At 38.6% G+C, this 21898-nt stretch overlaps 1 protein-coding gene across 9 annotated transcripts in view; it reads left to right on the forward strand.

Annotated features, from left to right (window-relative positions):
* The window catches only part of TRABD (TraB domain containing), a 32367-nt gene extending 13243 nt beyond the window's left edge, over positions 1-19124 (forward strand). For 3 of the 9 annotated variants that reach the window (XM_086886916.1, XM_086886918.1, XM_086886919.1), the window contains 8 exons: positions 1730-1921; positions 2058-2224; positions 3081-3221; positions 8139-8249; positions 9650-9789; positions 11456-11628; positions 13248-13359; positions 15889-19124. In XM_086886916.1, coding sequence (XP_086743042.1) covers positions 2090-2224; positions 3081-3221; positions 8139-8249; positions 9650-9789; positions 11456-11628; positions 13248-13359; positions 15889-16063 — 987 coding nt within the window. In that variant the 5' untranslated portion in view covers positions 1730-1921; positions 2058-2089 and the 3' untranslated portion in view covers positions 16064-19124. The remainder of the gene's footprint in view (positions 1-1729; positions 1922-2057; positions 2225-3080; positions 3222-8138; positions 8250-9649; positions 9790-11455; positions 11629-13247; positions 13360-15888) is intronic. The other 6 variants (XM_086886917.1, XM_086886920.1, XM_086886921.1 and 3 more) reach the window with 2 other exon arrangements.
* The last annotated feature ends 2774 nt before the right edge of the window (positions 19125-21898 follow it).

A 21898-nucleotide genomic window follows, 5' to 3' on the forward strand; every position in this document is an offset into this window, starting at 1 on the left:
GTATACAGTGCTCATTTATAACAATAGGAACATTCAGATTGTGCTTTTCGGCAAAGAATGGCTCTGATCCACCTTAGAGCAAATTAGTGTATAACAGCAGCATTGCTGAATAACTCCTAGGGATCTCTCAGCTTTCATGGGAGCAAACAGAACCTTGACTAAAGCTATGGGAGGTGTATGCAGACCTAAAGAAGCAGATGAATTTTCTATGTTGCTTTTTTCTCCAGATATAGAAGTTGGTTCAATAAAAACCATAGCTTCTCCTGAGAATGTTTTCCTTAATTGTGTCCTTAAATTACAACATCTGGTACTGTACCATTACCGCATTTTCTCTTCACATGAAACATTATTCAGTCCAATTCTGAATATATGTGTAAGGTGAAAGCTTGAAAAATAAGTAGTAATTACACCCTTTAAGGGTTACCAAATATGTAAAAACCACTTTCAGCTGGGAGAATCTGAGCCATAAATGGCTTTAGGCTAGGAAAGTATTTGAGACAGGTATTAGACACACTTCCCCATGTACTATATTCTCCATTAGGCATCCACTTTTGACCATAGGAGAAGGTGGGATATTTGCTTAGGCAGCTTTTTGTTGATCTGCTATGGCTGCTTTTATAATTTTGACTGACAATGCTACAAATGCAACAGCCTTACCTCTTCTTCCTTTTTCAGTCATGTTTTCCTTACCTCCTCCTTAGCATCACCAGCTGTTGTGGCAGCAACATTGTCATAGCTCAGACAGTACTGATTGCAGCACACCATGTTCTTGAGTATTGACCATGAAGTGGTATGCTGCTAAAATGCTAAGAGGGATGTTGAGGAGTTGCTTTTGGTTTTTTGGTTTGGGTTTTCTCTTTTATTTGTTTGGTTTTCTTTTAATTTGGTGGGGTTTTTGTTTGCTTGTTTTTGGTTTGAGTTTGTTTTTTGTTTTTTTTACAGAAAGTCTTACAAGATTAGTATTTGTGGGACAGAACTGGGGCCAGAGCCACACAGTTCAACCAGGTTAATAAAATGAATGTGTGGTAGGAAGCTGTAATTTATCTGCATCTTTGACATCCTGCCTACAAACTGTTCACTAATCTTTTTTTTTTTTCCCCCCTGGGCTTATGATCCTATTCCAGGCTTCTGGAGACCACTTGAGACCTCTGCTAACTTGTGCAGCAGCTTGCCAGAGAAAGAGAGTTGGTTGGAAACAAAACTCTGCTTTCCTGCTTGATCCTTTTTTTTCCTAAGATGCATTACAGCTTAAAGATTACTCATTCAAAGCAACTTTAATTTCCCATTGATGTAGAGTTAAAGGTTCTCTGTCTCAGTCAATGAAGCTATCTGGCATTTAACGAGCAACTGTGGTGGAGTTGATAGATCCTCCTATTCTCCATACAGCAAGCTTGACATAGAGGAGCTAAACTCACATTGTACCATTTTGATCTTTAATAGTTGTTGGACCTAGGGAAGAATGATTGGATTCCTGACCTAAATACCTCTTGAGGTTTAATTTTCCTTTGTATACTGATCCCTGGTGTGTTAATCACAGAAAAGGCTAAGGTTGGTGCTGTAGGGATCCTATTTGTGCCAATATGTGCAGGTGCCTTTGCCATCATATTCACACCAGTGTCCATGTGTTGCAATCATTTATATAGATAAGAATCCCAAAATGGAACACTTTGGGTTTAGAATTTTAAAAATGCCTTTTTTCTTTTCTTTTTTTTTTTTTTCTCTAATTTAGTGTAAACCTTTTCTAAGTATTCTTTGCTTCTCTGTCCACCTCACCTGCCACACAGCTTCTCTCTTTCCCTTACTGAACTGCGTGGACAGCCTGTCCCAGTGTCCACAGGGTAGGATACCTGGACTGAGACCCATGCTTGGAGGCAGCCTCTCCAGTGATGGCACTCTCAATGATGTAGCTTCAGAATTGAATGTAAGATTACAGTGGTAAATCAATGGCCTTTTAGCTCTGCTCTGCTGTTTAGTGGCGACATTTTTATTTTCTGTCTTACTTACCTGCACTTTGTATCATGTGTGCTTTTCTTTTCTATTTTTCTTTACATTTATAGCTGATGCAGATGCATTTAAAATTCTCCTGGAGATGAAGTTGAAGAAGAGGCAGAAAAGGCCTGCTTTACCAAGCACTGTGACTGAGCTTGACACTGAGGATGGTTCTAAAGTGTATGTGGTCGGAACAGCTCACTTCAGTGACAGCAGCAAAAAGGATGTAGTAAAGGTAAATACTCAGTGCGAGCCCTTCAGCAGCATCTTTATAACGTTTCAGCTGAGCTCTACATAGCATGAAGTCCAGCTCTCTGTCTTGGTTCTGTGCTGTAACCTTCTGGCTCTATTTTTTCTAGTTGGCTGAACTAGCTAGGAGGGCTAACAGCACTATGGGATCAGAGGCAGACACGTTACAGTAATAATTTTTGATGCAATTCATTGCTCTCCCAACTCAAATAGTTTTATTTGCCTTGCAATAAAAAAGGCAGATACAGTGCCAGTGTTGAAAGTAGAAATCTCACTAGTGAAGCTTATGTTGCCTGGATCATATTTGGCTGTAAAACAATGCCACACAAAACTTGGATTCCATTCTTAGGCTGCAAATAGGTCTGAAGCTCTAGTAAAAGTAGGAACTATTTCAAGTACCTCCTGCAAACTCTGCAGTTTAGAGTGGCTTTATTCAGGAGCTAGAGGGGGAGGAATATTGTAAGAATCAGGGTTGAAAATTCTGCACAAAGTGTATTCTAACTCAGACTGCAAAATACCACAGAGTAAAGTAAAATTAATTTTGTGATTGTGAAAAATTTAATGTGAAGTGTTTCTTCCTGGCTCACTTTCCCAGCAATATGTTCACCATTATCCTGTCCTAAAGTACCCAGTAACTAAGACATTTTACTGTCACCTTCCTTAATAATTTTGTCAATGCATAGTTATTTGGAGAACTCTTATTTACTATTCTACTGATTTTTAAGTTGAAAATTATTATTGGAATGTGCTTTTAAGGTCCCTTTTCTCTTTAAAGTGTTGATATTGGCTGCATTTCTGTTAATTCTGTTCTAAAGCAATATAAATAAATTCATCTTTTTCAGACGATACAAGAAGTGCAGCCTGATGTAGTTGTGGTGGAACTGTGCCAGTACAGAGTTTCTATGTTAAAGATGGATGAAAAGACATTATTAAAAGAAGCCAAAGAAATAAATCTGGAAAAACTTCAACAAGCTATAAAGCAGGTATGATTCCTAGAGTGAGAATTAAAGATTTATGTTAAGGGCAATTTGTCAAATTGCAATCATAACCAATGTTCCCACCATCTGGGAACCTAGTACTGTTGATGTAGGTGAGAATACCATAACAGTGGCAAAACTAGGTTTGGGAGATTTTTCTGTTTTCAGATGGAGCATTGAGGACTTTGTTTTTGCAATGGGATTGGTTGGGCGAATTTTTGTCCTTAACAGGTATCCTCCTGCTTTTAACAGCTGCTCCATTTGCAGGACACAAGTCTAACTTTGCAATTGTAATGCTCTGCTAATATATTTAAATGTGATTATTATTCCTGCAATCTGCATCTGTATCACAACTATTTAAAGGGCACTTAATTTTGCTATTTTCTGTTTAGCTGCATTCCTTCTTCATCCTGGTGTGTTGCTCTTTAATTCCTACCTATTCACTTGTCTTTTGAGTAGTTTCTAATTGACAAATAGGCCTTGAAGGGGAATTCTGAAAAATTTAGGCTAAAAAGTGTGGGATTCTATTCATATTATAACTACTCTGGCAGTTTGATGTGGACATATTGGGATGTGTGTGCAAAAAAAAAAGTCTTGTATTTTTTTTGTATAAAGGCACAATTAAACAACACAAAGTTGACTTAAAAATGACAGGATACTTGATTAGAATGGCAGTGCGTGGTCAATAGTAAAGAGAGTGTCAGTGGCCAGTTGGATGAAGAAATTCATAGATTGTTATTTTGATTGTGTGGTAACTGTATATTGGAATTGCTTTATTGATGTAATTGGGGAATTTCCAGGACTGCACCCCTGATGGGAATAGAATCTACACGGATGCAGAAGCACTTGCAGTGGCTTGGGGCTGTGCAGTGTGTATGTGCTCACACGGGGTCTCAGAGCAGGCTTTCTGACACGCAGAGTTAGGCAATAATGCATCTTTCCTGTTTCCTTTATTTATGCCCTATCAAAGGAAAAAACACTGCAAAACACTTGCGTATTGCATGAATTGCTGCATCTATCTGTTAATTTTGGGTAAAGTGGATTATTCTGATGCAGGTAGCCAAAAAGAATGTTTACAACAGCTGGAACCTCATAGCTAGGGGGCTTCTGACCTTGTGAACGGGCACAGAAACTTTTTCTTCTTTATGTCAACATTTCATAAGTGCAACATTTTGTGTTGTGTTCAGGGGAAAGGGACAGTGAAAACAGCAGACTTCCTTTTCTCTGTGATGTAAATTCATGTTGGCAGCTTTGCAGTTACCACTTCCTACCAGAGCGTGATCTTGTGTGCAGACAGTAGAAAACTCGGACTCTATTAGCTCCGTGAAGTGATCTTGTGTGCAGACAGTAGAAAACTCGGACTCTATTAGCTCCAAAGCCAGAGAATACTGTGAGGATCCTTCCTATTCTTGCAGTTCAGTATTAGTCTCCTTTACTTTATTTGCAGGAATAATGCAAATAATAAAATATGAACACTGGGCCTTTTAAAGAAAGTATTTCTCTATGGTCTCAACCAAAAAATCCTCCAATCTCTCCTGTTTGAATCACTAACAGCATGGATTATATAGGGAAAACCAGGAAGAACAGTCCAACTGTCTCATGCCTAATTATAGTGTCTTTGTTTTTCTCTGATAAAAATCAGACCAGTTTGTAAGCTGCTCAGTTATGCCTTAGTTGCCTCCTCTCACTGAAGTGCGACAGGCCCAAAAGCTACATTAAAAGCAAAACTGCTTTCAACTTTCATCCTTGAGTTTGGAAATGAGGAAGAAAAACCCAAATGGTGTCTTTTTATAATCACTTACATAAATATTAAGCACTACAATATGATTTCATTGCTCTTAATTGAAGCTGGAAGCTGAGCAGAATGTTGGCATGAAACATACGTATTTGCGATGGGTCAGTGCTATCCTCAGCTTATCAAGTAACTGCTGCAGGTTAAAACCAGACTTCCTTTAGCTCCTCCTTGAATTTCAAAACCCTTACAGTTGTTTGCAATGAAGAACCTGTTTGCTTTCCATTAAGCAAAGCAACATGGTGCAGAACTGGTATCTGGCTCAAATGTGGATAACCTGGAGATGTGCAGTACTGATATGACAGGTTCTCTTGTCTTCTCCCTGGCTTCCTGGTTCCACTATCCCTTCTGTGTCCATTTCATGGCCCTGTGACAGTTTGAGTAGGGCTCGGTTTTTGCTACATCATCTCCTGGCAGCTGTAAGATTGTTACTCTTGGCACAGCGGAGCCCTTGAGAAACCTCGCTCTGGGAACAGAATAGAAAGTGAGCTAGTGACAGACGAATTACAGTTCAGCCTCTTTCTGTGAAGTTACCTGTGCGGAAATATGTGGCTCTGGCTAGTGAAAAAAACTCATCTTTTGCACTGTGTAATACAGCTCTGCATGTTTAGGTAACCCACAGGGATAGTCCTCTTAAATACAACAGATAGAACATGAATTGATAGATGATAGGTACATCCATAAGGACAGGAGCAGGCTGCTGTTCACTTGCTGCCTTCACTTATGTTTTGAAGTCTAACTACCAGTGGCCTTGCAGCAGTAGGAAAACCAGTTCCAGGCTCCAGGTGTCAAGGCTGTGCTGCCTTCCTTCATGGTAATTAAGGTTTTTACAAGAATTGCAAATGAAAGGGCACATGGCTTGTTTCTGCTCGATCAGTGACTTGTAATGCAGTCAAAGAGTAGCTCCAAGGCCCCCTGCATAAGCTGTGTTCCCATACACAGTGTAAGTGTTCTTTGCCTGGGTATTGCTTTCTCCTCCTGCCCTTTTCACTGTCTCTGTGCTAGTTGTGTGTCCAGTAATGTATCTTCCCTCAGTCATCCTTTCCCAAGCTTCATGAGTATTTAGTGTGTTTAATCTCTTCTCATATGTTTGGTATTTCTTTGCACATTTTCTAGTTGAAGAATTTTGTTTTCAAGGCAGGAGTCTGCTAAAAACTGTACAGCAGTGCTTTCATGTTCTGTTATTGTTCCTTTCCCGGTAATCTCTTGCTCTTCTTGCTTTCTGACTGCTATTGAACATTGAGCTGATAAACTTGGGGATTTGCTTTCTCTTTCCTGTGTGCTAATAGCTTTGCATCCCTCTGCCTGTGCAGTTAAATTTCTTTATACTTGTGCATCGCTATGTTTATTTATGGCTGTTGCATCTAACCTACGAAATTACGGCCATCCACTCAGGATTTAATGTTCTTTTGTGGTCAGCTTTCCTTTATACAGCACTGAGTAATCTAGTAAAGATAATAACCTCCTTACTGTTTTGCTCTCATCGTTTTTTGTACATTTTTCTCTTTATCCCCTGACAGGATCTGGCTGGCCAGTTATTGCTGGTTACTGCTACATACAGCTGCTTTATCTCCTTCATGCTAAACAAATATGGCAGGTATTAAGTTTTATGCAGAAAAATTTCCAAATTTCACTTGGAAACACTTCAAAAATGCATCTGTTAGCCAGCAGTACCAATCACAGTGTTAAAATAGAACTTCAGGTGCATAAATCCTGAAGGAGAGATCAGCCAGTGATTAGCCTCAGGCTGCATTACCCTAGTTTTTGGAGGGGGGTGGGATTGTGAGTATCTTTTCTGAACTTCTGAATTGCTTCATTGCCCAGGCACTTTAACTGGATCTCAGGGATGCTGTGAAAACACTTTTTCTCCTGTTTCTTCTTCGGCTCTCCCCAGAAGCCCAGGACTTGACTTTCTTCCGTGCTTGTTAGTTTATAGTCTGATAAGACAGATAATCAATTTGCTTTGAAAATCACCCCTCTCTTTTGCCAGTTGTGGTCCTCAGTGATTCTTGAATCCATTTAATGGCACAAACCCACACACAGCCTTTGGAGAGATCACACAGGCATTGGATCTGGCATTGGGTGGGTCACTGGAGCAAGGAATGGAGACCAGGACCTTTCTCTGGTAACTTCCAGCAGTTATATTAAGTCAGGCTTAATATGATGTAACCTCATCTTCAGCTGCATGAAGCTGATGATACAGCAGGAAATTAGCCTTTGTCAAGGGAAGAGGCAGTGCCCCTTTTGGCTGAATGTGACTGATGCCATGTTGGAGGAGATGTGTAACCAAGGTGCAAGTTATGCTTTGGGACAAGTAGTATTGATTCATTGAGTCCTAATCATAAAAGTAACAGAGCTGGACAGAAGGGATGGATTTGAGATGTTCTTTTCATTCTCTTTGTAAAAGGTCAGGAAAGGAAAATTTTGCTTAAGTATACATAAGAGAATTCTTTTCTTTTTCAAGAAAAGAGCTTTTGATTTTAAGTCTAGTTCAAAAAAGCAATAGAGAGCCTTCAATCTTCTTGTGAAACTGACTTGTACTCAGGACTGTGAGGTTTCTTGAAGATCTTGTGTGCCGAAATCATACACTGCAATTTCTTGTACAGTGTTAGATTCTCTGTGTTTTTGCATCTCACCAGTCCTTAGCCTAGTGTTTTTCATGATTGTAGACATGTCTGGGATTAGACCACTGGCTACTGACTTCAGTACTTCTAGGATGTGGCATTCACTGTACATTTAATGGAATATGCTCCTGTGGTCCCTTTATTTTTTTGTATCCAGATAGGTCAAGAAAAATTAAATGCACATTTAAACAGTATGAACTGTTTAACCATTAAGTTATTCAGACACTTTCTTTAAGCAGACAGAGTAAACATAGACTAGAATAAGTCTAGCTATCCTTTATTTTCTCAACCTGCTGTACATTTTTGTTGAAAGGCAGAATTAGCCGCACAGTTAGGTAAACTGTTAAAAACTGAAATATGGGATGTATTGATCAGTGAATTGGGTCCAAAATGTAGCTTCAGTGCTGTTTCTTCATTAAAATAATTTATGTTTTTTTCACTTCTGTGAACAGTGCATTCTTCAGCCTGTTGACATATTTTTACATGTTTTTCTCTCTCTTCTACTAGAACGGAGTCATGTCTGGATTGATGCAAATGCTGCTTCTGAAGGTTTCTGCTCACATCACGGAACAGCTGGGAATGGCCCCAGGAGGAGAATTCAGGGAGGCTTTCAAAGAGGTGCGAACTTGAAATGGCTTTTCTGAGGTCAGATTACTGGCCTTTTGCTTCCAGAGTTGAACTCAATAAAACCATTTTGTTATTGCCTAGAAAAGAGCACTCTGGCCATAGCTCTGCTGAGGCCAGTGAAGTAGTAAAAACCATTTTTGACTTCAAACTTTAAGGTACAAAGATTTGGAGACATAAGTGGTAGGAAAGCAATTCCAAAAAGGCATCAAATAATAAGGCTTCTTCCTCATGATATTTCTGAAGACATTCGTTTTCATTAATAACTTAGTTTATTTTAAATAATTGGTTTTGAATTCTAAATATTGATCTTGGTCCCACTGTTGGTGGTGGCAGGATTTCAAGCTGTGAAAACCAGCTCTAAAGGATTAATGAGATCTGATACATTCCATTCATCTGCAAAGACTGGGCAAGTGAAATATCTGACTGGTCTGTTAGTCCTAAACATCACTTTTTGTACTACTGCCAACAGTGATACCTGAAACTAAACAGTAACTGTGTTTTACACTAATCTTTTTTTTTTTTTTTTTTTTCTGGAAATGCTGGGATGGTATTTTCTGTGTATGTATCCATTTTGCAGAATGTATCTTGCTATTTTTATACAAATTATGTACTAGTAAGGAAGTCTGAGAGAACATTGCTGGTAAAAAATCTGGAATAATTTGGTGTATTTATCCTTAATAAAAAGAAAAATTCTTCAAGGCTTATTTTCTTGAGCATTCTAGACCAGAATGAAACATTTTAAGTGTTTCCCATTTTAAGTGGGAAAGGAAAAAAAATAGCTCTGTCCTATTCTAAAGTGATTGTTGGAAATTTTAAAACAACTATGCATAGGAAAGAATTTTCTAGAAATTCAGTACTGTGATAAAATTTGTCAGCATGAGCTTACAGCCAAGTCTCACATTGTCACATGGTATCTGGCATCAGTTATTGTCTCATAAGCTCTTTCTTTGCTATATTTTACCATGCCCAGCTGTAAGGTTGATGGTCCTGACAAATACTAGGTGAAAGCAAAATGTTGACAGTCAGTTCACCTCCGACTTTTTTCAGATCCAGGCAGATATTGAGCGCCATTGTCACCTTATGTAGTAATAATCAGAAGCTTTCTGCTTTAGTACAAGTAATCTCAAGGGTGTGGCATTACAATTTAATACTTCTTACTGTAATACATACTGCATTGTGTAGTGGATTTATTCCTTTATGAAGTAACGTACTAGTGTTTTGTAAATTTTATTTACTGCAAAGCCAAAATATTTTTTTATGTTGAATTATGACACTGCTTGCTCTTTTTTAAGATACCTTGTATAACACAGTAAATCCTTAACATTCATTAATAAGAATGTGATGTGCTGCAGTACGAAACATTGACTAGTTATTTGTATCTTCTCTTTCAGGCCAGTAAAGTACCTTTCTGTAAATTCCACCTCGGTGATCGACCCATCCCTGTAACATTTAAGAGAGCAATTGCTGCACTTTCCTTCTGGCAAAAAGTCAAGCTTGCTTGGGGCCTTTGCTTCTTATCTGACCCCATCAGGTATGAATAAGCACTCCATATGTTTTCAGTGGATTATTCAGTTCTTCAGTTTGACATGAGTATGAGGATACCCAGCCTGATGCAATGAAATTTGAAGTTAGGGAGAAGGATGAATACAGATTACCCTGCAATCATATTGTATGTATATCATCGTATTTTTGAAGTGAAAGCTGTCTTTCTGATCTTGTGTCAGGTTGTGGGAACTGACAATGGTCAAATAAGAGATTTTTAGGCTTCAGGCATTAATTTAAGCCTGTGTGAAACCAAGTCACATAACTGTCTCAGACTGGCCTGAGAAAGTGTGGCCTGAGAAATCATAGGAATCAAAACAGTTCTTAGAGGAGGAAAACAGTCCTTGCAGGTGTTTTGATCCTTTTTGTTTTCTTGCAAGAAACAGTCAAGGGGTGTTTTTCGTAATTGTCCAATGATAGTGATGTGTTGGTTTGATGACCAATGAGAGTTTTACCTCTCAGACCCGCTTGGACCTGTCTATAAAAGAAAATCAGGAATACTAAAACTTGCTCTCTTGTGCAACCCAGTTAGAGAGTCTATGTCGTGCTTCCATGGCCGTTCCTAATATAACACATCAAGTGTTGTCTTTCAGTGCATTACTTCCAAGTGAAGTGTAAGATTAGGTGCTGAGGAATTCCTAGTATACTTTAAAAATTTCCTTTAAATTATTATTTTATTATTTTTATGCAGAAAATAAAATCTTTCCCACCACTGTGTGTGGATAATGTAAATAAGAGAAAGACCTCAGTACAATAATTTGTATATTCTGAAGAGTTCTACATCCAGTCATCGTGAGATTCCATGGTAAATGGAGTAATAATTCAACATCAAAACTGTCAGTCTGTTGATGTTTCTGGGTCTGTTGAAAGCTAGCATTTCTCCTTTAGCTTGCCCTGCTGACATTTGTAGTGTTCTTTCTGTCTTGGAAACTAAAGGAAGCCTGTTTGAAATCGGTCTTTACTAGACAGTGATGCCAAACCAGATAATTTCATTGCTGCAATCTATGACCCACAGCTAAAGGTGCTAACAGAAGGGTTTATAGCACCTATGAAAAGAATAAAAGCTCATTACATTTACTCCTGCAGTTCTTATTTTGCATTTTCTGCCCATTTGCTATTCTTCTGTTCTGGAAATTGGTTTATAACTTTGTCTTCCCTTCTAAAGACCTGTGATTGACACTACAACCTACAGATGTCTTTCCATGCCCTCAGACTGTGCATTACAGTGTGCCTTTTTTGTTCCTTAAGTAGAGTCTCTGAGTGTTCAGTGATCAGATCTGCTACCTCAGAAGAGCTGTGTGTAGGCTCTTCAAAGCTTATCAATACACAATGAAAGTGGGACACCACTTTCTCCTGCCTTTCAAGCCCTAGTGGTTTTGCTGAGTTGAGTTGTCAGCTTTTAAAGTGGGAAGGGAGAAAATCCAGTTGAACTGGCTTAAGGCAAGTGACCTCTTTTCTTTCCTTTTCCTTCACTGTAGAGGCATTGTTAGGTATCAAGTTTTGCAGGTTTATGGAGATTATTTTCCTTCTGGAGAGGAAAACTGAGGGAGGAGAACTGTTGACTGTATTTAGGTATTGGGTTTTTTTTTCATTAGTTTGTCTGTGTTGACCTTTAAAAGTGTAACAGATACTGAGAAAACTTACCTTTCTTTCAGTAAAGATGATGTGGAGAAGTGCAAACAGAAGGATTTACTGGAACAGATGATGGCAGAAATGATTGGAGAATTCCCTGATCTTCATCGAACTATTGTCTCCGAACGAGATATTTACTTGACCTACATGCTGAAGCAAGCAGCAAAGCAGATAGAACTACCTCGAGCTTCAGAAAGTAATTGTTTTAAAGCAGAGATTATAACCAGCAAGGTGTACTTTGTGTACTGGTCCAAAGATCAGTTCTCAGGAAATCTGGGATGCTCTCTTCATGAATGCCACATGTCACATAAGATACAATGCTTAAAAAATTAAAAAGGGATATTACTCTTCTGTTGAAACCACATAGAGCAATAGACTCTAAATTATGTTTCCTTTCTCATTGTGCTATTTAAAATTGGAAAGTACTAATTAGGCAGACAACCATTTCAAAAGGCAGGGATCTGGTAGGGCAGCACAGTATGGGACAGTATATCTCACTTGCCCCATTATCTCACCAAATTCATTGTTGTCACTGGCTGCTGAGGGACTCATTTATTGATAAGTTAATTCTCTAATTTCAGTACTCTTCATGGGCTTTTTTTTATACTTAAAAATTTGGCTGCTAGGAACTTTGGTGGTCTGGCAGTAATACTCATATGTGACTGCTGTTTCAGCGAAGTATAGGCATATAGAAAGAGTGTTTGTCTAATCTTTGGAATATTCTGCTGGCATATGTGATCTGCATGCCTTTCCTATAGAGATAAGCATACTGAAGTTTGTTACCTCTTACTTTTAAGAAGATAGTGTTTGTCATCACTTTAGTGCAGAACTTCTGTTGTAATTGCAGTTCTGATTTAGAGCAACTCCAGAATAGACTGAGAAAAAGAAAATTTAGAAAAACCAATTTGGTAAATATGTATAATAGTTCTAGTGTTTTCAGTACAGTTTTGTTCCATTTTGAGGTGGGCTGCTCTTTACATTTCTACTTTTGGAAAAATCAAGAGTGGCTATTTAAAGCAAAACAGTGGAACTCATGTTTTATATTTATGTATTATATAGAATTTTCCCCATAGGAAAGTAGCCTGATCATTATTCCTTAGAAGGGTTTTTTGTGGCATGGTGCTATATTTTTCATTAGGGAAAACTTCCAGAAACCAGGTTTTGGATGTTGTGAAATTTGGGTGGTAGATGGGAGGTGAGGGTGAGAGCTGGTGTGCGTTGCATTGGTCTGATGGTAGCTGGCTAACTGCTGGGTGTTACTGGCCTGGGTTTGCTGTTGCTGAGGCCAGGTCTCTTAACAGTCACCTTCACAGGGACAGGTGTGGTCTCAAGTGTTCTCCAATTGTGAGCCCAAATCTTGTTACATTTTTTGTGCCAGGTGCCACTGTCCAAAGTAGCAGAGAAGGTTCTCTGTTCAGGAGATGCCAAAGACCAGGGATGTTCCTCATAAGCAGCACAGAAACATGACCTATACAGAGAAGGAAAGAAAATTTAGCTTGCATCTGCTGAGCCAGTCACCCTGAGGCTGTAGTATGAGCACTGGCCAGGTCTCTTTATTAAATAAATATTATATATTAAATAAATGACTCCTAAAAATCTAGAAACCATGCTGACTTTTTCAGACTTTCAGTGAAAGAGGCAGTAGGTGAGATGAGTATGTAACAGGGTTTCAGTGGTTGGTAGTATGTCCTACTATACAAATCCCTGTATCTTGGAAAAATCAATTTTGTAGTCTCATATATTGCCTATTTATTTAAAGCCTGAAATTAGTTATTTTACAGATATGTTCCTTTCTCTTCATCTCTCTTTTCTCAGATGAACCTAGAAAATATATCCCAGCTGTTGTAGTTGGTGTTGTTGGCATGGGTCATGTACCTGGAATTGAAAAGAACTGGAATTCCGACTTAAAGATCCAGGAAATAATGAGGTAACAGTCGCCCTTTCCTACGTATTGGTGTAACAGCTTCTCTTGCTAAAATCCAGCAGTTTCTTTGGAGGCTTTTTTGGTTGGTTGGCACAGCTTGAAGAATCATCTCTGCTGTCATTCCTGCCCTGTCAGCTCACTAACTTGCTGTGCACTGCTTGCAGATTGTGCTTACAACAAAGAAAAAGAAAAAGTCAAAGGAAAAAAATAAATATTTGAATATGGAGGGAAGTAGAGATGAGACTATGTGCTTGTCTAGGAAGAAAATTAATTGGTCCTCATTTAAGTCTTCTGAAATTGAAATTTCTAATGAGGGCTGTGGAAGATGGTGAAAACAGAACAAGGCTTTTAGTCTAACTTAGGTAAATACAAATCATTGGATTTAAAGCTTTTGTTTTGTCAGGACTGTTGGCTCTGACAAGCTTAGTGTCTCCGTTGCTTGTACCCTATTTTTAAGTGTATATCTAAGTAATGACTTAATTTAATGTGTATACCTAACTAATTATGAGCTGGTTTAAGCTATGTATCTGGTGAACTCTTGCTTCAAAATAAATATTAATATAGGTAATATTAAATATAAATATATTAAATATGAAAATAGATGTATGTGCTTTGTAAAAGACAGAATTGAAGAACCAAAGCATTCAGACTATGTATTCCATAAAGCCACAAAGGTAAGGCGACAAAGGTCAGGATTTCAGAAATACAGGAGAGATTATATAATGCAAGCTAGTAGTATTGGTCTGTTGTGCTTTAGGATTATAGAGTTTTAAATATTCACACTTTCCTTATCGTATCCATTTATTGTGTTTATGTAACCAACTCACCCATCTCTTCAGAGGCTATGAAAACCAGAAAAGACTGACATCCACATAAATGGTATATATAGACATCTAAAATATGATTTAGAGAGACTTGTCTGGATTCAAGAATGCTAAGTACAAAAGCTCTGCCTAGCCATTTATAACTGTCTTTCAAGGCTAAGCCTCACCTGGAGTCACAAACTAGATGTCCATATTCCTCTGCACCCTTGCAAATAACCTGTACAATTAGGTTGTCCAAATCCATGTAGTTGTGTGGTGGCTGTTGGTTGCATCATTGACAACACAGAACTGAATAGCCCAAAGACCAAGTGCATGTCTTCAAGCCTGCACAGAAGGTCTTTATCATTGAAGTTTAGACTTGATTGTCTTTAAACTTTTTTGCCCCCATGCTATTGCACTGCAGTTGCAGAGCAGAGTTAGGGCTTTCTTTTGTGTGTTTAGTGTTCATCATCTCTCTAAGGTGGCAAGTTTTTAAGACTTTCACAGGTATTTAGTTAAATTTTAGACCTTGGAACACGAAAATTTTCTGGATAAAAATATACATATATTTCTATTTTTTTTCTCATTTTTAAGTTCATGCATTGAACCTGACTCCTAGCATTAGACTTTGTCTTCCACAGAATATTTTGAGTTGGAAGAGATCATCAAATACAACTTCTAAGTGAATGGCCCATACTGGGATTGAACTCATAACCTGGGCATTATTAGCACTGTGCCCTGACCAGCTGTTATTAATTGATTTTTTTTAATTGTGGTGAGGTATTAGAATTGAGCAAGAATCGGTGGAGAAGGGTATAAAAATGTGTAAAGAGATGCCTTTACACCATTCTTGGTTCAATACATATGCTTTTTTAAAACTCTCCTGTATATTGCTGTAATGTGCACCAAGTCTTAGCAGTGATAACTTTTCCCTAGTTTGAGCACATGGATCTAAGCTCAGTCTAGTTGTATCCTAATCTCAGCACATCTAACCTGGTTTGACAGCACCCAATGTTTTTGCACTATTGTAACTGATTACTTCTGAATACATTAGAAACTTTTCCTGGCTATAAATAAATGATAACTTCAGGCTCCTTTGAAGCAATATATGGAAGCCTCTGAGTTGAGTGAGAGGATTATGAGTTGCTGTGGGTTCAGGGCCAGCTGAACTGCTGCAGAGCCTGTCAGTGAGGGTGCAGGGCTGCACGTGTATGTGTCTGTGCTCTCCAAGTCAGCTTTATTGGGAAGGTAATACTAATTGTTTGCTTCATACCCCAACAGTGAAACTGCTTGAAGGTTGTGGGGATAGACCTGGTGTGTCTGTTGTCCTATGCCCTCCTGGCTCACGTGGCCAGTGCAAAGACTTCCAAGTGGCTCTGTGAAAATCTCAATATTCTCTTTTAGTATTCAAGAAGTCTGGAAAGAAGAAAATGATTTAGCTATTTTGGCAGGGTGATGGACAAGTAAAGGTTTGTAGCCATTAGGAGTGGCATAATACATAAGTAGAAAAGGCTTTGTTAGTGTTTATTTACTTTTATTGTTATTTAATTGTATGTAGCCCTTGAACATGAAAGAATGCATTGTTCATTCATGATGCATCTGTTACCCAAAAATTTCCTGCACTGTGGAGAGAAAGGGGAGAAAAGATCCCTTTTTCTTTTTTTTTTTAAATTGAAAAATGCCTACTCTTTTCAGCTATGCAAATATTGTTTTCTGTCTTTTGTTTCAGTGTGCCTCCTCCATCACCTTCAAGTAAGATTTTCAAATTCGTTTTAAAAGCAACAGTTTTTGGACTGCTGGGATACGGCTGCTACCGAATAGGTCACAGGACAGTTCAGTTTGTTCTTTCAATGCCAGCAACACAGAGCTATCTTCAGAGGCTGTCAGAGGTGCCTCAGCAGTGAATCGAGTAGAGGCTGTGTGAAGAAGGTGGCTGAAGAAAGGCTGATGGAGGCAATGCGTGAACTGGACTGAAGGATGAGGATTCTAGTCAGAGCTGATTGATGCTAAGCTACACTCAATCACTATATAATAAAAGATTTGATACTAAAGTTACACCAGCTATGATCTAATTAATAGTTTTGATTCTTGATAGGTGTGCTGCATGAAACCAGATGATTCCAGATTGAAGTAAAGAAATGTGTATGCAAATATATATATATAATGTATGCATACTGTATACACGTATACTATATATATGCATTATATATATATATATAACTGATGATGTAGTAAAGGCAGCTTAAAGGGTGTGTTCATGGCTTCTTTTCCAGAGGAAAGAACAACACAAAATAACCTAATTGGCTGCATCTCCTCTGAAGTTCAGGGACACTTGAGTGAGTCTTTGCTTTTTTTCTTAGGCATAATACCAAGTGTTTGTTCCTGGTGCCAGACACTTTTACACATAATTTAAAAGGACATCTTCTCAATGTGTATTTTATACCTAAAACATTTAGGCTTTTTTTAAACTTAAGAGCTTTCCAGAAATTTCAGAATTGTACAGGCTGTCATACGTACACGGCTCAAATTTTTTACAAGCCTTATTGAAGAACAGGAATGTTGCCTTTAGATTGCATCCCTTGTTACCACCACCAGTTGAATTGTCTTTCTCCTGCATAGAGAAGGTACAGCCACCCCATCAGAATGCAATGTGGTTTGTGTCAGATGTTTACAGGACACTGTTCCTTTAGATTAGCTTATTTAAACTGTATTATTTAGCCAAATCCTGCTGGTTTCAGTATTGTAAATTTAAGAGACTAGAACTACTGTACAATTCACTTTCTTTATTCAGACCTTTCATATTTGGCATAAAAAGCCTGGAATTAACCTGCCCCTTGGTTTTGCTACATGAAAATATTTTATTTATCAATGTAATTTCCCAGTGGATTAATATTTTAATCTATTTAATAGGAAAACAGTGTTCAATTTAGTTTTTCAACCAACTGTAGCATTTTATTTGGATTAACTGCTATTTATACACAGAATTATGGGTACTACAGACTGCTGTTTCTTTTTTAATTATCTGGAACACTCATCCATCATCAATGTATTTCTTTTTTTTAATCCTAGGTTCATATTTCATTGAAATTTCTTGGTACCTTCCCTTTTTACAGGATTGTCAGTGATTGTAAAATGCCCTTGGCAATCAGCTAGTCCTAGTTCAACAACACAGATAACATTGTCATATCAAAGTTAACCCAATGTATTTGAATGGAAGAGTCCCATTTGCTCCTCAGGCTCATAAACAGTTGCTCATTGTTTTTAAAGTGAGGTTTTTATCTGTATTAATTTCTTTTGGGAATGAAAGATGGGAACCAGTATGTGAGGCAGGAGGAGGAAAAGGTGATGTTGTGTTTTGTGTTTCTTTGTGTTTTTTCAGTTGGTTCAATAAAATCCAGAAACCACTTTTAATTTGGTATATTTCCAAAGGCTTGTGTTGGAAGTGTTTCCATACAATCTTTTGTTTGCTCAGAGTATGTACATCTATCTTCTGTACAGTGTAGTCTTTTTTAAGCTTTTAAAATTAAGGGTCTGATGCTCCTCTCTGTGATGGTATTGACTTTGCTGGGAGCTGGTCTGTCCATGCAACCTGATGCTTTTCTGCCTTGCTCTTTGAAAATTTTATGAGTTCCAGTGCAGCAAATTATTAAAGTGCATGTTTATTTTTAACCTTACTGAATCTAACCTGATTCTGCAGAGCTCTTAAGACATTGCTAGGTGCTTTTCTGGGTCTGAGCCTTACAGGTGTCCAGGGAATAAACCTTAGCAAATGAGACTGACAGCAGTTCATGTGTCTAGGACACAAAATGTAAATGATAATACAGAAAACAGCGGGGCAGGTCCTTTTATTTTGTATTTATTAGTGTTTAAAAAACCACCAGCCATCTCTAGCAAGAGGAAAATCAACATTTGTAAACAATTTATAGAAGAGTAGAGTGACTGCCTGAATTTTGATTCCTGTTTTTTAAAAACATTCAATCTATTGTTTACAATTAAGCAGTCCTATTTGAATAATTCTATTACATTTTATGTACATTTTTAAAAGATGAAAGCAAAAGCTTAAACTTACTCTTCTCCTGGCTTTCCTGACATACCAAACTGTTCTGTTGGTTATTTTTTTGAGAATATTTAGCTAGTAGAAATAAATATATGGATATTTTGCTTTAAGTTCTCTACAGATTTTTAAAGTATCTGCAGGTATTTTAAAAGCTCTGTAGATCTTTGATATCTGTGCTCAGGTAATTTTACACAAAAAACAAATCTAAGGTAAATTTTAGATAGGAGCCTTAATCTTGGGTGGGACTAATGGTAAATGATTGTCATGGAGCATTCTTGCAGACTTGATGTTTTATGCTTTTTAGCCAAAAGTCATTACCAACTAAGGTGTCCATTCGTTATTCAGTTATCCTCTCCAGCCAGTACCATAAGTCTATTGTTTCAACCTTTTTTTTTTTCTTTCTTTTTTTTTTTTTTTTTTTTTTTTTACAAAGCATATCAGCACATTCTTCAGGGAACCTCTTTGTGGATGGAGAATTTGCAATGTATCTTCCCACAGTTGCAAATTGGCAGATCATATGCATGCACTGTTTATTCAGTGGCACTGGAAAGTGATGAATTTGCAGAACAATTCTATGAATCCATACACAGATTCTTAATGTTGTATGTTCAATGTGTTGTACTGTTTATATAACATAATCTGTGTTTCAGGTCCATTCTTTTCTGTTCTAGTCAGTCCTTTCAGTGTTAGCAGCATCCTGTAAAATTTAAGTATATGTTGAATTGTCCCAGCCCCACCTCAACCTTATGAAGCCATATTGTATTTTTTTGGTGACATGTACATCTGTTTTATGCATTTGTACATGTGATGTAAATTTGAAGTATTTTTAACAATGTGTGCCTTTAAAGTGATTTAAAGTAAACAGCAGTATGTTCTATTATATAAAAAATAAAGTATTTTAACCACCATTTCTGCTGAAGGTATTTATTTTCCTAATTAGCCAGTATTTTTATTGAGAGCAAACTCTGGTTAGCTAGATCTAGTACAGGATAATTCCACCATCTTACACATTTTCTTGCAGAACATTAGTTGAACTAATTACCTCCTGCTGAGGGGCATCTGGGTGCAATGCTGAAGCTGGGGAACAGTAGGCAGTTCCTCTGCCTACCACGTGTAACTGGTTAAGAAGAAAAGGATGAGTTTCCCTGTCCTACTGAGCACACAGGGAGACTGCTCAATGTGAGAACTTACAGAGCCCAGAGTTAGGCATGGTGAGTAGATTTTGTTGTTGCTTTTCCTGTCTCCAGTGCACAGTCTTGCAAGGAGCTGACAGCTGTAGTCCCAGTCCAGCAAAGCACTCCAACATTGGCTTGACATCAGGCACAGTCATGTGTGCTTCAGGTGTGTGGCAAATAAAGATCCTTTAAGTGCAAAAGATGTTGAATGGGTGGCAGAGCTTTTTCTTTGAAATTGACACAGGTAAATCACTGTGACTTTTACTTTAAAAAAACATATTAATCCAAAGACCCTGTATTCATATATATGATAAGCTGTATTCCATACAGATAATGTACCATCTATTTGAACCCTTTGTTAATCAGTGGTCCATCTTTTTTGATTGTATGTAAAGCAAAATGCAGCCTGTTGTTTTTCCTTGATCAGACAATAGTTCCCTCCAGCTGCAATTGGAGCTGTGGCTACAAAGAATTGCTGGTTAAACCATTTAGGTGGAAGAAAAATCTCTGAATACTGTAGTCCTGTATTGTCCCTGGGAGTGGCAGAGGAGGCTGCACAGCAGCTCAGCTCTGGGGCAGTGCTCGCTCAGCCTCAGGTGGCACCCGGCAGCTGCCTGCTTTGGGAGTGTTGTTCACCAGCATTATGTTTTTACACTGCTGGCCCACACCATGTTTAAGGTGTCTTTTCTATACCAAATACTGAACAAAATTTAAAAATTTCCTATTTGAGGTGGATTAAAGTGTCTGTGTTTCCACTGGAAGTTGTATTTCTGTGTGTATTGTAAAACATCTAAAAAACTGAGAAATATATCAAGTAACCTCAAAGTGCCAGGCAGTGGGAAAAACACATGGAAAAGAAACAGCACATTATCACTTGTGTAACTCTAAGATTCTCATGTATGTATTTCCCTGTTTCTTTTTAAAACCAAAATAAATTTTATTTATTAACAAAGATGTTACCCTGACTCCCGGTAGAAAAAAGGCTGGGAGCTGGGGGCGTGTGTTCTTTTCCATCACAAGACCTCGTCCTTTGAGTCCTGACACCTGGCTTGGCTCTGGCTCCTCCTTGGTAGCTCCCTGCTGGGGGTGACTGCTGCAAAGTGAGCAAATGCTTGCTTTTGCTTGTTGGATGTTTTGTTGGTTTGTGTGGTAGGACACAGAAAAGCTCTGTGATGATAGGGACAGGGGGAAAGACGAACACAGCTACTTTCACATGTGCTTTATCCAAGATACTTGGTACTTGTGCATTATGACTAATGCATGACTAATTCCTCTAAAGTAGGAAGGATCAGACCTAAAAGAAAAGAAAATGCTAAAGAACAAAATTATCCCAGCTAGATGACATTCTTACAGTGGTCAGATGTCCCTGATTCTGGCTACAGAGACGATTTACAAACTGGACAAAGTAATGAAAAGTGAGATTTGATTAGAGCAGGGTGGTTAATAATGTGATATATGCAACTAAGCGGCATATCTGCTTTCTCCAGGGCCAGCAGGAGTGTTCTGTTCTGGAGTTCTGTGTGGGCAAGCCTGGTAAAAGTCGCTCAGGCTTTTAAGTTTGTGCAAGTTGCCACTATCTGCTAACACAAGTGGGAGTTGGGAGAGGTTAGTTTGATCTCAGAGTGCAATAAGGACACAAAGGGATTTCAGTTTAAATCACAACAGCAATGATGCACCTTTATTTTAGTGCCAACTACATGGGTTATGCGATAGATGAAAGGGAGAGAGAGAGAGGGATAAAGAGGCAAAATAAAGAGAGAAAAAAAGGGGGGGTTATAGCTACCAACAGACAAGATGGGGTCACTAGTGTCTTCTTCCGTGGGGAAATCTCTTTCAGAAAGTAACTTAGGGGCAGTTGGCCAAGAGGTGGGGAGATTCACAGCCCATTGTGATAAGACCCATTGCTCAGGGAAGCAAGTGTAAGGTACAGAACAGCCCTCTCCTCACCAGTCCCTGCTCACCAGCAGGAACGAAGGCAGCATACCACGGCAGCACAGCGAGCACACTTGCAAACAACCACTTGACAAGTGTCCACCTCAACCAGGCCAGAACCCCTGTACAAAGTGTCCTGGGGTCTTCAGGGTCTTGGTCTCTGTTCTTGCGACGGTCGCGGGGCAGATAAGGGAAACTTCGGACCGTCTCTTACAGAAGTGCAGCAGAGTTCTGGGTGTGCATCACCCAAATGCCACGGGGCAGCTCCTCTCCCTCTCCCTGCTGCCACCACCACGTCTTCTCTGCTATGGTTACACCCCAGTTCTTTAGAGCTGAGACTCACGTTAGAGTTTAGCTGAAAGTACAAGTAATAGTAATAATGTAGTGCCATCTACTGTCTGTAAATGGTTCACCTGCTAGGGCCGGGTTAAGTGGAGGCGTCCACTGGACCCTTCAGAGAAAGTTAAGTGTGCACACTTAGAAGAGGTTTGGTCTTGACCCACCACTGAGGTAGCTGCTGTTAACTGAAATAAAACTGGAGCATCGTGAATAAGTACTGACTTCTGGCATACATA

Source organism: Cyanistes caeruleus, chromosome 4 (genome assembly GCF_971803275.1).
Source record: "Cyanistes caeruleus chromosome 4, bCyaCae1.hap1.1, whole genome shotgun sequence".
Taxonomy (NCBI): Eukaryota; Metazoa; Chordata; class Aves; order Passeriformes; family Paridae; genus Cyanistes; species Cyanistes caeruleus.